Here is a 14,354-nt window from a genome sequence, read left to right on the forward strand (position 1 = left end):
TATTAGACACTCTCTCTCCTCCAGCTATAAATCTATTCAAAAATTTGAGTCATCATTTGAACGGTTTATTCATGACTCCGTGCAACATTGCAGTGCGCTGCTGTTGTTTCTACATCTTTGTTTCTGTGTTTTAGCATGATGCTTAAGGAAATACACACATGAAAGCATTTACAGAGTGTTAGTGGAAAACTGTACCTTCAGCTGTAACAGGTGACTGAAAACACTCTCTCTCCAGTCAGCTGAAGGAGGTTGGTAGGAGCCATAGGTTCAGCAGGTATAATTATGTGTACAGTGTATGTGTCGTTCTGTGTGTGGAGATCCAGCTGAAACCATGTGATTTATACCGCTTAGCTCTGTTGGTTCAGTGGTGACCACTGATGGAGCTGATAGGAGGTTACACTGGGTTGAAATACACCTGTCTCACACTGTTTTGTTCCCTCAATTCCTGCTTGCTCCTCCTGGGATCCTGAGGAGGTGGAGACTTCGACTAAAGACTGACAGCACTGCTCTATCCCATGCTGTCTTATGTTTTCTTCTCTCTCTCTCTCTCTCTCTCTCTCTCTCTCTCTCTTTCACAAGTGTTCTCTTCCTTTCCCTTCCTCTCCCTCCTCTGCCCACTCTATTCTCATTAGAACTGCTCTCTCCCTTTCTTTTCATGCTCTGTCTCTCTCTCATTAGCTTGGCTCTGTTCTAACTGGCGTTGACAGGTCTGGGGGTTTGTGTTTCTATCTCTGCAGACAGCGTGTTTGTGGGTGTGCGTGAGTGTGTGTGTGTGTGTGTGTGTGTGTGTGTATGTGCGCGCATGTGTGTGTGTGCGCGTGTGTTTGTGTGTGCTTGTGAGTCCGTGACAGGGCCTCTCAAAGGTCCTCCTGTCTTATTCTGGGCTGCAGGGCCAGAACACACACACACACACACACACACACACACACACACTGCCCTTGGAACAGGATGTCCTCCTTCAGACCACAGTTCGAATAAGTCAGTGTGGTTTGTGTGTGTTAGAGCTTAGAATGACCGCTAAGGGTTTTGAACACACAGCAAGAGTTCAACACCTAGGCAGTCTTTGTTCTGTCTCAGGCCCCCTAAAATCAGGTGCAAACTCAGAGCCGAGGATAGCTGATTCCCTTGTCTTTGGAGCTCACTGACAAGCAGCTGAAAAGCGCTTCAACTAATCACCAAAAGTTTTGAGTTTTGAAGTATTTGTTTTTATCCATGTATGAGTGTATCAGTAAAAAGGAACACAGTCTCCAGTCTGTAAACCACTGACAGTGTCTTTGCATATATTCGTTCGGAATAGGGTGCTGATGTCCTATCACTGGATCACTGAAAAACACAAAAAGTCTGTCACATTTTCTGTCTGTATGTAATTTTATTGATTGCTAAAGCCAAACCCTCTTAATGGGCTGCTTCATTTTGTGACCAAAACAGGAACAAAAGCTTAATTCAGCTACTGCTCATTTATATTAGAGAGGAACTATAAAAACAGAGAGCAAGAGAGAAACAGAGAGAGAGTGAGAGAGGGAGAGAGAGAGAGAGAGAGAGAGAGTGAGAGGGAGAGAAAGAAAAAAGACAGACAGAGAGGGAAGAGAGAGCGAGAATAATACTTCAGAACAGAGTGGAATCACAAACACGCTGTTGCGTGTTATGTTTCCTCGTCATGTCTAAGGGGAACCGCTGAACCAAACAGCAATGCTAATCATTAACCTAGTCTGTACCTTTTCCTCCTGTTTGATTGGTGGTTGATAAAACATTACCTCATCGCTAATCTCTTTAATGTTTCAGCTATGATAAATATCGGAGTGTTTTAATATTTACTCACCAGTCCTTAGCGTGAGCGAAAGTTTGTCATACAGGTCGTGTTTCCTGCGAAGGGAAGCGATTAAAGCACTGGACTTTGGATATTTACACACATGGTGATATTCTCAATATACAAACATTATCTCAGTCTGTTTTTCCTGTCTGTGAAGGACAAACACAACATTCCTCTGTAGCAATTTTTGATTCAGACTCCCATATATTTACACGCTCAGTCGATATGAATTAGTTCCTCATATCTTGGAGAACCAGAACTGCACTTTTTTTTTTTCTCTCTCCCCCTGACCTGATAATTAGAGGCTGATTTTTACCTGTGAAGTATGTGGGTGTAGTGTTCAGCCAATCAGAGACCACGATGTAAGTCTTTATTTGTTTTACCCCTGTCGTTGCTGTAACGTGATTCATCACTTTCTTGTTCTTGTCATGTGTCTGAGAGAGTTGACTGCAAGTTGATTATCTATTTTTGTTTTTTTCAAATACTGTGAAAAATGCATTCACTCAATGAAAGACCAAATTATCCTTGATAAAGTGATGATCATAATGTGTTGAAAATTTGAATATGGTTAGACGGTCAAAGTAAGGTCTTGGTTCTGAGGCACTAAATCTGAACTCTCTCCAGGACTGCTTGTTCTTGTATCTCCAATCTTTTTAATGTGCAAATCAAATTCTCCCTCTAATTTAGCCATTATTCTGCAGTAGGGCTAGTCAGCAGTTGGAAGGCTCCTGGTTTTCACCCCTGCCTCCTAATTAAGAGCAGATTTCAACCTGAGAAAAGCAGTCTATGCACTCCTCACCCAATCAATGACAGACTGGGTGATAGAACCAAGAAATAACAGGGCTTCATTGCCGGAGAGCAAACAGGAAATAACCATGGTCTGTAAAACAGACATAAACACTGTTCTTAAATATCTCAAAAGAGACTGAGTTTGTCTCCAAATACATATGTATTTATACATACCTCTGTGTGTGTGTGTGTGTATGTGTGTGTGTGTGTGTGTGTGTGTATTACCTTTGTTTTAGAAAGTGAGGCTGGCCTTGTACATTAACAAGGCTGATGTTATGGAGGTTTGCTCTGGGTCCACAGTAACTTGTTTGCAGGAGGAGGCAACGAAATATTAATTTTAATGTAGTCATTCAGCGCACTTCTCACAAGGGTTGGAATGATCCTGATCGAGCTGGCCAGATCAAAAGACAGAGTCTGAGAGACAGGGAGATAGAGAAAGAGAGAGAGAGAGAGAGAGAGAAGAAGAAGAAGAAGAAGAAGAAGAAGAAGAAGAGAGAGAGAGACTTTCTTAAAGAGTTCATATTTCAAATACATAGAGTGACCCAGGGCAAAAGTGGATTTAATTACTTCTCTAGAGTCTCAAATGACATCACTCAGTTGTTTTTTTTCATAGTCTTCATGTGTGTAATATACAGCACAAATAGCTTACTGTCAGTAAAGTTCCCCATTCCCAAGGTAACTCGCTATTGTACACCCATGCCTCGGAAATATCTCTTTTCCTCAACATTAATAAAACATTGGATTGTGTTCCCTTCTGACCCACTTCAGAGAATAATAATCAGATACACCAACCTTCCTTAAACCCAGTTCGTAAGGTCCGGAGGCCTGCTGGTTTTTCTTCTCACCTTGCAATTATAGACTGATCGTAAACCCCTCAAATCAGATTGCTTTGTCAATCTGAGTACTTTTGTTCAGAAGCTACACATTACATTTTCTTCACTATGTCACATTAACCTTACAATGTGACATGTCATCAACTGTTTGGTCACATGTCTATTATTTTTCTCCTTTCTGATTGCATTCTCTTTCTTCTCTACTCCACAACATCCATCCATCCACCCATCCATCCATCCATTTCTTCCCTTTTCAGTTCATTTAAATTCCAGTGAGTTTGTCTGGTAATTGGTATAAGAAAAATGTCCCACACAGCAAATTTGAAAGCGCTGAATTCACTCAACCACTGTGGGTCAATATAAACTCTCTGAGAGTGGATTTAATTCAGGATCTGTGTTATGGCCTGATACCTGTGACCTGTATTCTGTGTTGTGTTTTAGGTAACGCCATCCATGCATTTGGAAACGGAACTGACAGAAGTGTGTGGCAGCCACTGTCTCCAGTCCAGACCACCACCTCAACCACCACCCCCTCTCTGAGAAGCAGAGATCGCTCTCCTAATGCCCTGGATCCAGGCACACACAACAACCACCTCAACAGTGCTGACAATTCCCTCTACCAGTTCTGCGGCAGTCTGCAGGTGAGAACTTTCACAGACAGACACACAAAGACATACGCAGATGCACAAACATGCATGCTATGCCACCCGGATCCACATACCTACACATGCCCAACATCCTTAACCTCCCAACATGAATGTGTGCGTGCGTGCGCACGCACATACACACACACACACACACGCACACACACGCGCGTACACACACAAACGCACCCTGTGCATATATAAAAATATGTACTATTTTCAGTTTACTTACAAACCTGCCCTGTCCCTTCTCTAAATGACTAATGTGAACTGCTAGGAACAGCGTAACACTGATCCAAACACAGAGATTTAAAGCAGGGCTCCCCCAGTCCTTTCCTGGAGGTCTGAAGTCCTACTGGTTTTTCTCACACTCTGTAATAAGAAACTGTTTTTCCTGTTGGTTTAGGGTTTTTTTTTGTGAGACCAGAGTGTTTGTTTGATATGAAAAGCAGCAGGATTCAGGATTAGAGAAAGCTTGTTGTAGGGGCATTAGCCTCATTCGGAGCCTCTCTAGTCGGAGTTAGAGCCATAGGCATGAGAGAGACACACACCTGTGGTTTCGCACAGTGTGTAAACGCAAACGGGAACACACAAGTTTATGCACGAACTGACAGAAGTGCGCACACGGACACACATGTACACACACACAGGAAGGAAGAGGGGAAGACTTTTCCCGCACGCAGGGAATAAAACTGGCTGCTTGGAGTCCATGTTGTTTAGCACAGCAAATTCTCCACTCTATCAACTAAGCTCCAGTCACTCAAGCAGTACCAGGCAGGAAGAGTACATCTCTGTTTGTTCTTTCTCCAAATGCATTAGGGTGGGACACTCACCTCTAAACACAACCACTCAGCACTGCTGATAAACACCGCTATAAAATCTATAATTAAGATATAACGGATGAAAAGGAAAAAAAGAAAAACACTAAAATGAGTCAATGGAGGCGACAGCACAGGCTGACATCTGGAGTTCAGTGAACATATTGTGCAATGGATGTATTTGACTGGTCCTTCTCTTGAAGAGCTGCAATATAAAGCAAGACATTTGCTCCAGACCTAACCTTACTGCCCAGGGCCTCGTCATGAGTAGAGTTAAAAAAAAAAAAGCTGTTATGTGCCACAGTTTCACAGATAGAGAGCTGCCCCCTCCAGGACCTGAGCTATTCTGAACAGAAATCATTACACCCCTCTTGCGTTATGTTAGATGGAAAATTAAAAATGTATGTTATACACACATATGAATAATGTCCCATATCAGGTTTTGTTATTTTATTTTATTTTATTAATGTTCGGTGGAGGTCTGTGAGAGGAAAATGTTTCATGAATATTGGAGTTTGGAGGATTTTTTTGCAGTATGATGGTGAGGCCAGTTTATAGTACTCCAGACTGACCATAAGGTATTCAGTCTGTGTGCCGAGCATCATAGAACAAGATATTACAGCATTCATTATTACTGTCAGAAATACACACACACACACACACACAGGATCAGGGTTATGCTCCATCATCTACTTATTCAGGACAGTGCTGCACAAACCAAGTGAAGTAACCAAAGCAAATTGTTTTGAGGAGAACTGTAATTTCTGGAAATTTCTGCAGGTCTGTTGATAAAGATGCTGTAGCAGAGCTGGTGATGAGACTTGAAAAGCCTGTTTTTAAACACAGACCCTTAGTCATGACACCGTCTGCCTCAGGTAAACAAATAAAGACAAAACTAAGAGAATCTGTGGGGTAGAACTACGGATAAGAGGGAGGTGTACTCAAGTCATTTGGCCATCTAATTATTTTTTTGTTCGGAAATTACATTAACATGTTCCTTCAGTGCTGGTGTATCAAAAAGGTAGCATTTCTCCCCCTATTCTAACTATAGCCTGGCACCAACACAATTCACACAACACTGTCATGACATAACTCACATGACACTACCCTAACACAACTTTAACACAACTCAACCTATACTAATGCAACTTGCTAATGCTAATGTTGATCCTAAATACAAACGAACACAATTCAAACGAGTCCTGTAGACCAAGGAGAAGGATTTGGTGAATTCTATTTTATATTTAAAGAAAACACATACTGTATCACAGGTCTGTGTGCAAATAGGCACGCAGTTCTATGAATGCCCTGAGACTTGATTTTAACCCCCTCTCCTCTCTCTCTCTCTCTCTCTCTCTCTCTGTCTCTGTCTCTTTCTCTTCCTCCTCAGGCTCAACAACTGAAGTCCAATAACACAATAGGTGTATTATGTGTGGTAAGTGTGATATGGTTTAACTCATTATCTCTGTACTTTCGTCAGTTATTACATTAAAGCCCCATGCCAGGGTTCTTTTCGTTTTTTTTTTTTATAGTTCCTCATTAAAACCGACAATGGTTGAAAGCCTTCTAAATTGTACTCAAGAGATAGTGGATCTGACTTATCCCGAGTGATTGGATTGCCTACAATAGAAATTAAATGATCAGGGATATAATTTTCTCCCTCTTCCCTGACCCCATGGAAAGTGCCTGTCGAACTTTGACCCGACTCCAGAGGCCATTTCCTGCCCCAGTTGCTCATGGTCTTTGTAGTCTGGCAAGCTGAAATGTGAGCATTGCTTATCTTTTCCCTTTTAAAGTTCAGTAAATGTCACTGTACATAATAAAAGCAGCATAATTCCATGATGTGACATTTAGTGTTACAGAGTCCCATCCAAACAGCCTTAAAAGCACAGAGCGGTTTTCAGCCCTACCATTTCATTACAGCTTTAAAGGGCTTTTTCATCACCAAAGCCGCCCACATTGCGTATATCACAGAGAAATAGATGGCATTTTTATTCCCAATCACAGCTTATTACTCTCGCTTACATCTTTGCGGTAAAAATGAACTTTGAAGGATTTAAAGGACGTTAGAGGGAGGCCTATCCTGTGTATAATAGTTTAAGTTTATGAGTTAAAGTTCTGCAAAATTTTCTCACCTGCCTGTCGGTACGTCCAGAATCAGCCGCAGAAAATACGTTCTGGTTACACTCTTTACTGAATCTCTGATATGTCACTTACTGTTTGAATCATAGTGACAAAAATACAATAAATATTGTATAGCTCTTTCAAAAATTTGCCAAGAATTTCTGATTTCTTTTTCTTTCTTTTTTTTTTTGGTGGGGGGGGGGGGGGGGGGGGGGGGGGGGGGGTCATGTTTTGTCCAATAATGCGTAACAAACAAAAAACCTGATTTATTACGTATTGTTTTGTTTTTGCTCATTATTATTGTTATTATTATTACCACAAATTCTCTTTCACAGGATCCTCAAATTGATGATCCTGGTACTTCAAATGCCATCTCCAGGAACTCGTCTGGACGGCAGTCACCTGCGGCAGGCCTTGGCTCTCTACTGCTCCTACTGGCCGTCTGTGTGCAGAGCATTCTTCTGCCTCTCCCCTCCCCCGCAATGGTGTTGTAGCCACCTGGCTAGTCAAAATATGGACAGTCCCAAAATTTGTAAAAAGAAAAGAATCTCTGTTCTTGGTCTATCTGTTGTACTCAGCTCCTTCTCTCCTCTCTTTCCTCTCAGTCTCTCTGTGTCTTGGTTTTCGTACAGTTCTGGTTTTGGGGAGTTTTCATTGACGCTGTGTGCCGAAAAACAGAAAAAAAAAAAAAACAAACAAAAAACAAGTAAAAAAAAACATGGAAAAAAAAAAAAAAAGAAATGTGATTTCAGTGTATTTGAGTTTCTCTCTGTTCGTTCCCTCTTGATTTTGTAATGGGAGCAGAAACATAAAGAGGTTTTGAGTGAATTCTGGACATGTTTACATTCCAAAATGCAGCAGTTGAGGGGAATTGTCAGTGGACAGGTTTATATTGCTGTTTTGGAGTTAAAGAGCACTTAGATGATAGATGTACAGGAGAATACAAAAGGAAGAAGGCAGCAAAATTCTATGTTTGATAACTCGTATTTGTGGTATATGTGTGCTCAATGATATGATGTGCACCATCAGTTCTTCAGTGATTAGTCAGGTGAGGAAGAGGAGGCTGAGGGAGGGTTGATGAAGACCAGTTTCAGTCAATGACCTCCACCTCCATTTTCCAGACACCTCCTGTCTTTTGATCATATTTCAATTTACCACTTAAAAGTGTTGACTAATTGTTCAGTACCGCTAAACCTGTCATCAACTGGGTTGTCCCCACAGAGCCCTCCAAACATATCTAAAACACAGAGACAAAATACAAACAGCAAATGGAAAGAGAGTTCAGAGCTCAGATTCAAACCAGAACTGGTTTTTATATCAGAGATAGTCGGGGGACATCTGTAAGATATCTTTACAGAGTCTGGGAACATGAAAATCGTGGAGTTGTTTGTTTGTTTGTTTGTTTGTTTGTTTCAGAGTGAGGTTGCTGGGTTTTTATTCCAGAATTTGAGGTTGCTGAGGTTGCAGAGTAAATTTTGGCTGATTCTGTAAGCACTTGGTACTTACAGACATGTCTTTAAAATTTGATATGAGAAGGCTGCCATTCCCAGATCAGAGTTAGGGTGCATGTCGGCACTTTAAGCCACTGAGATGTTGATATCATGACTATCTGTAGATCAGTGTGAATCTGTTGGCTAGAGCTGAAGGCAGCAGATAGTACAACATCTGCCTGAATCAGACATGGCATAATTATTCTCACTGTATTTATCACACCAATCCAGTCCAGTCCACAACCACATTAACTGTGTGCGAGTCCACATAGCCTTCTCAACATGTTTGCCTCTGACCATATTAGGGCAAAAGGGGTGTTACTCCACTAAGTCGTTCAGTTGAGTCAGAGTGAAATATGACATATAACTCTTATATATGTATATCGTAGCTTTTTGTATTATATGTCCTTCACGAGAGTTACTGAGAGACCATCAAACCTGCATTATGATTCTTATCACCAAACAGAATTGGTTAATAGGTTGAACAGGCTGAAGATATTCTGAAGGATTTCTGTTTGGAAGTGTACCAAGAACATGCTCACAACACACTTACACAACGCATGGCCATAGCACATGTTTAAAACATATATGTCATGCTGCTTTTGGTTTGTGTGGCTTTTTGAAGAAAAAAAAAATTAGAAATGCATTGTACTTCATGTTATCTCCAGGGCATTAAAATTTTAAAGATATACTCGTATATACTTATAAAACAACCATTTTTTGGTTAATACTCCTGCAATGATTATAGAGAGAAATACTGCTATTTCTAACATTGGTCTTATATTCCAATGGCTTATAACATAAGATGATATGACTTTTTTGGATAATATTGCATATATATTTTTTCCTCTGGATTCCTCATTGAGTATGCTTACAGAAAATGCTAGAACACAGATATAGTGACTGTGTCCTACAGTATCCTGAAGCACTGCATCATAGATTCATTTATTACCTAAATATGGAATTCTTTTATGTTCAAGAAAAAAAAAAAGCCCTATTATTTTTGTACTGTGGCTTTATTTATTGTATTGTCCCCCAAACTAACATGTTCTACAGCATCATTAAGAGCAAGAGTTGAACACACTGCATGGGTGACAATGACAATGCAATAAAGGTAATCCAATGTCTGTATTACCTGCTAGAGATTGGGCAGCTGGATGCATTCTAATGAATAGGTGTTTGGCAAAGGGATCAGCTCTGGAGCACCTGCGTATGCTCAAGTAGGTGAGGGTGGGTTGGGGGGGAGGGGGGGTGTGTATCCCACACTGTGTAAATGGAAGATGTTTCTACACATCCACATCCCACAGGTTGTTTAAATAGGAGATTTATATTTAGTGGAATTGAAGGATTTCCTCTGCTATCCAACACATTTCTTCTTAGCTTGTGAAAAATGTACAAAATATTCTACAGAAAACTAATAATTAAAAATGTTGAATCATCTCAGAATTTCTTGTGCTGTTTTATTCTTTCAGTGAATGCTGTTTGTTTCTGATTAATCAACAGACAGATGGGAAGATGGAGTAAGTTCTACCTTAAGTGATTTAAGGCCATTTTTTATCAGACTAAAGTATAGTTTTGTCTTGGCAAAAGTATTCAGGTATTATACCTTAGTAAAAGAAAGATGCAACCATGAAAAAGGCAGTCATATGAATCTTGCACCTGTATGCGTACATCTACATTATTTAGGTTCTACTATATCAACACTTAAAATACCCCGCAAGCAGCAGTAATCCACGTATGTCCATTCGGCTGTCACATGCTAAAACAAAACAAAACAGCCAAAAAAAAAAAAAAAAAGGCGTAATTTGTTTATATATGAAGTTTGGTAGAAAGCGGAAGGTGTTTGAATTGTATTACAGTCTGAATGGAGATTCTTCATTGAAAACGCAGGGCAAAGAACTAGTCTTAATCTTTGCCTGGGAAACCGGCCTTTAGACTTTGAATAGACACATGGTTGTCTGAACAAAGATGAGGTGTTACGTGTAAATTTGAAGCGAAAATGGTAAAATAAATCATCCATCTATTTGGGAGTCATTTGTCTGTGAAATTGAGTTTGAGGTATCAAACAAAATGGTGTGCTGAGATCAACAATAATTTCCCTATTGTTTGACAACATACGTTTTTCATCACCTGCATTTTAAGCCTGTGGGATCGGCAGAATGCCGAGCTATGCAGAACAGACTAACCGTAAAACAGACTAACCGTAACCCATATGTGTTCCAGACGACTGGCCGTGATTCCAAAGTGATGTTCACTGAGTTTAGCATGAGCTGTTTGTGCTCATATCATCTTCATGCCTCTGTGTTAAAGTGACAGACATCTCGTTTCAGAGCAGTAGATCGAGGTGTCACTCACTGTTTGCTTTGGCTATAGACTGCGTTTATGCAGTGCTGAAATGCCTGTTGGTTCAGATCAGTATCAATTCATCAGTACCTTGTAAACAACCGGGAGAAAACTACAGGACAGTTTGTCCTCAAGCTGAGTTTTCTCCCCAGGTCTTTCTGAGTTTATGAAGTCACCTGATTAAGACTGCAGTCAGTTTAATACTATTACTACTACTACTACTAATAATAATAATCTTTATTATAATTATAATAATAACAATTGAGACTTAACAAAAAAGGGGTAAAGAGGCCAGTGGACTCTTTTTAACTGCAAAACTCCTGAACCTTCAGTTGCACAAATCACTCAGTCCTTAGTTAGACAGATCTCAGATTACTAGAAAATGACTGGACTATTTTTAGATGACTACATGATGTCTGCATGAGTGCAGATGTTTCTTTGAAACCACAGCATACACTGTGCTTGGACTAACTTTTAATTTATTCATTTAGGGACTCTTTAATTCACATATCTTAACGAGGATGAACAACACTTAAAACCTGATAATGAAGAAGGTGGTGGGGCCAAAGGATGAAGTCACAGATTGGTGTTGCAGATGTAACCAGTAAAACTTCTTTCCTTCAAAAGATTAATGAGAAAAATATGGTTTCTATGTGTAAATAGCTCACTTCTGTTTTAGTAACCATCTTTGGCAATTAAGTACGTAAGTCTGCAGTTAGTCCTACAGACTTACTGCAAAACTTCCACATCTGTTTTTCTCACTCATTCAGTCAGAATATGAAAGTTATATTTAGCCCTTCATCGGCCATTATAATCTACAGGACATTGACTCTGTCCTTTCTCTATAAGGGCAGAGTCTGCCATTTGTGAAGAATAGTCTGACCCACTGATGCATTTTCTGTGTAACTTCCTGTCATGGAAACAGTGATTTTAAAAGAATTTGAAAGAACTTAGTATTAGGTACATTTAAGGAGTGAATAAAGGCATTATGCCAAATAATTTCAATGCACAATCTTGAAATGAAAACCCTCTGGCCAGAAAGAAACTGTTCAAAAAAGATATTGAACATTAGTTTTCATAAGCGTGGGGAATTGAATTCCTGATAACAAATGCCAACCTACATTTCATTTTTCTCTGGAGAGTAAAAAAGTGAAAACAGTGAACAGATTAATAAATGTAGAATGAGGAACTGACCCCAGTGGTGATGGACAGCCCAGAAGTGTTACAGGGTGAACAAGAATTTCAGCAGATAAATTACCAAAACATATCAATTATATAGAAATACTCATAGAGATATAACGTATATCTCAAAGCTACAGAAATATAGTTATTATATATCTGACGACCAGACACCTGGCTGTAAGGAAGGCATCACTGTCGTGAAAAGTCTTAGTGCAAACAATCAAAACACAAAAAAATGTTGAACCTTTTCAACAGAAGAACCTTTTCAAAACACATGGGCTTTACGATTGTTCGCTGTAACAGGCTGAAGTTATAAGAAATACATATGATGATGATGATGATGTTTATAAGTGTACCAAGTAAGGACAGCAAATATTACAAGGAAACAGGTCAATGGGGTATCTACACTTAGTGTCAGGTGTTTTATGGAGATCCTGAGGCCAACTAACTCTCTGCACACACACTTGCACACCGGGAAATATGGACACACACACATACAGACACACAGACACACACACACACCACTACAGTCATTCCTGAAATAAGCTCCTATCCCATGCAATTCTGAGCAGTGTCCCCAGGCAGGTGTGTGAATGTGTGTGTGTGTGTGTGTGTGTGTGTTTGTAACAGAATGTAGGCTCTGGGTTAATAATTGAAAACTCACTCTTTTGAGAAAGTCTGTTTGCTTTTATGTGACAGTACATAGAGAGAGAGAAAGAGAGAGAGAGAGAGAGACTATGATAGCGGGATATATCTGTTTCTGCATGTTCTCTTTGTATTTGGGGGTAGTTTCTTTAGTTAAGCCTTCATTCTCGCTCTAAGGTCTCTAAAGACCACAAGCTTCTAAAGCAATTAAATAAACATGTAATAACCTGCCACACCAAGAGGTCAAAACTCCCATAAACCTACCACAGTCACCGTAAAATATTTCCATAGACCAGTACCCAGAAGCCAGTCTACATAGAACAATTGAATATTGGACTTAATTAGGATTTGGATATGGATTTGAGTCTAATGTCTGGGGGAGATCCTGTGGGGTCGGCGGAGTCAGATTACACTATTAAATGAGAATGTGAGCGGGGGAATATGCAGACGGAACAGTCTTCTGATCGCTATATGAGTCAGGCACAACAGGCAAACGGTGAGGTCAATTCAATTTCAGTTAAAATGACTCAGCAAAATAACCGAAGAGAATTAACAGAAAATGACTAATTTACAATCAGTGCAAATTCCCTGAACTGACAAAACTAAGACAGAGCTCAAACACACACACACACACACACGCACATACACACACACACCCTGCTGTGTCCCAGTCTTCCACAATGCTGTTAACAATACAGAAAAAAGCCTTTTCTGATTAGGCTATTTGTTGTATCAGAGAGAGAGAGAGAGAGAGAGAGGGAAGAGAGAGAAAGAGAACAATAGTGTTTACTCTTTATCATATGGCTGTTGCATTGACAATACTGTAGTACAGTCATGCCAATAAAGTCTCTTAAAATTTGATGGGAAGAGAGTGAGGGAGAAAGAGAGAAAGCAAGGAGAGAGATAGTGAGGGAGGGAGAGAGAGAGGAGGTGCAGGAAAACCAGAGGGTTTGTGTAAGAAAGAGACAGACCAAAGGAAGATGGAGATTAAAATAACATCACATTTCAACTGTTTTAAAGCTTAGCTCTTTTCTGCAGTCAGAAGAGAACAAACAGCATTTAGCGTTTGCTAGCAGCTCAGAGGCTAACAACAAAACCATTCTTTTCATGCAGAGGGTTGAAATGACCTCTGAAACAACAGGCCTTTGAAACTGGACCACCCCCTGTTTATCATTCAGTATCAGATCAGAGGACAAGCACCACAGATATGGTACACAATGGAGTCCGGCATGCATTGAGGATGAAGCACTTGTCATGTGACCAGAGGCCTGACCCTAGACAATTAAACACAATAAGATGGCAGGTTTGCTGGTTAGAGAGTCATATGATATCTAAAGTGGAAATAGCAGTAAATGCCATGTCAACAGTCAAAGACTCCATCATCCACAGACAATACAAAGTCACACACACAAACACACACACACACACACACACACACACACACACACATACACTCATATACACATGAACCCACACAGCACTGAATCATACAAGTGTATACAAAAGACTGTGTCATTACTGACGTTGAGAGGAAATGATGTCTTTTTCTGATCATGCATTCTCTCCCACTGCTCTCAACCTATTAACCCAGAAATCATCTGAATAGGGAACACTGGTGGGAGAGTTAGTATAACGCTGTCTGATTCAACATTTCTTTTCACACTTAAGCTTAATGA

General features: G+C 40.1%; 1 protein-coding gene across 1 annotated transcript in view; it reads left to right on the forward strand.

The window, feature by feature from the left end:
- Positions 1-7,512, forward strand: part of gfra1a (gdnf family receptor alpha 1a) — a 53,998-nt gene extending 46,486 nt beyond the window's left edge. The window contains exons 8-10 of the mRNA XM_030772320.1: positions 3,874-4,073; positions 6,285-6,329; positions 7,354-7,512. Coding sequence (XP_030628180.1) covers positions 3,874-4,073; positions 6,285-6,329; positions 7,354-7,512 — 404 coding nt within the window. The remainder of the gene's footprint in view (positions 1-3,873; positions 4,074-6,284; positions 6,330-7,353) is intronic.
- Positions 7,513-14,354: the final 6,842 nt, after the last annotated feature.

Source organism: Chanos chanos, chromosome 4 (assembly GCF_902362185.1).
Source record: "Chanos chanos chromosome 4, fChaCha1.1, whole genome shotgun sequence".
Taxonomy (NCBI): domain Eukaryota; kingdom Metazoa; phylum Chordata; class Actinopteri; order Gonorynchiformes; family Chanidae; genus Chanos; species Chanos chanos.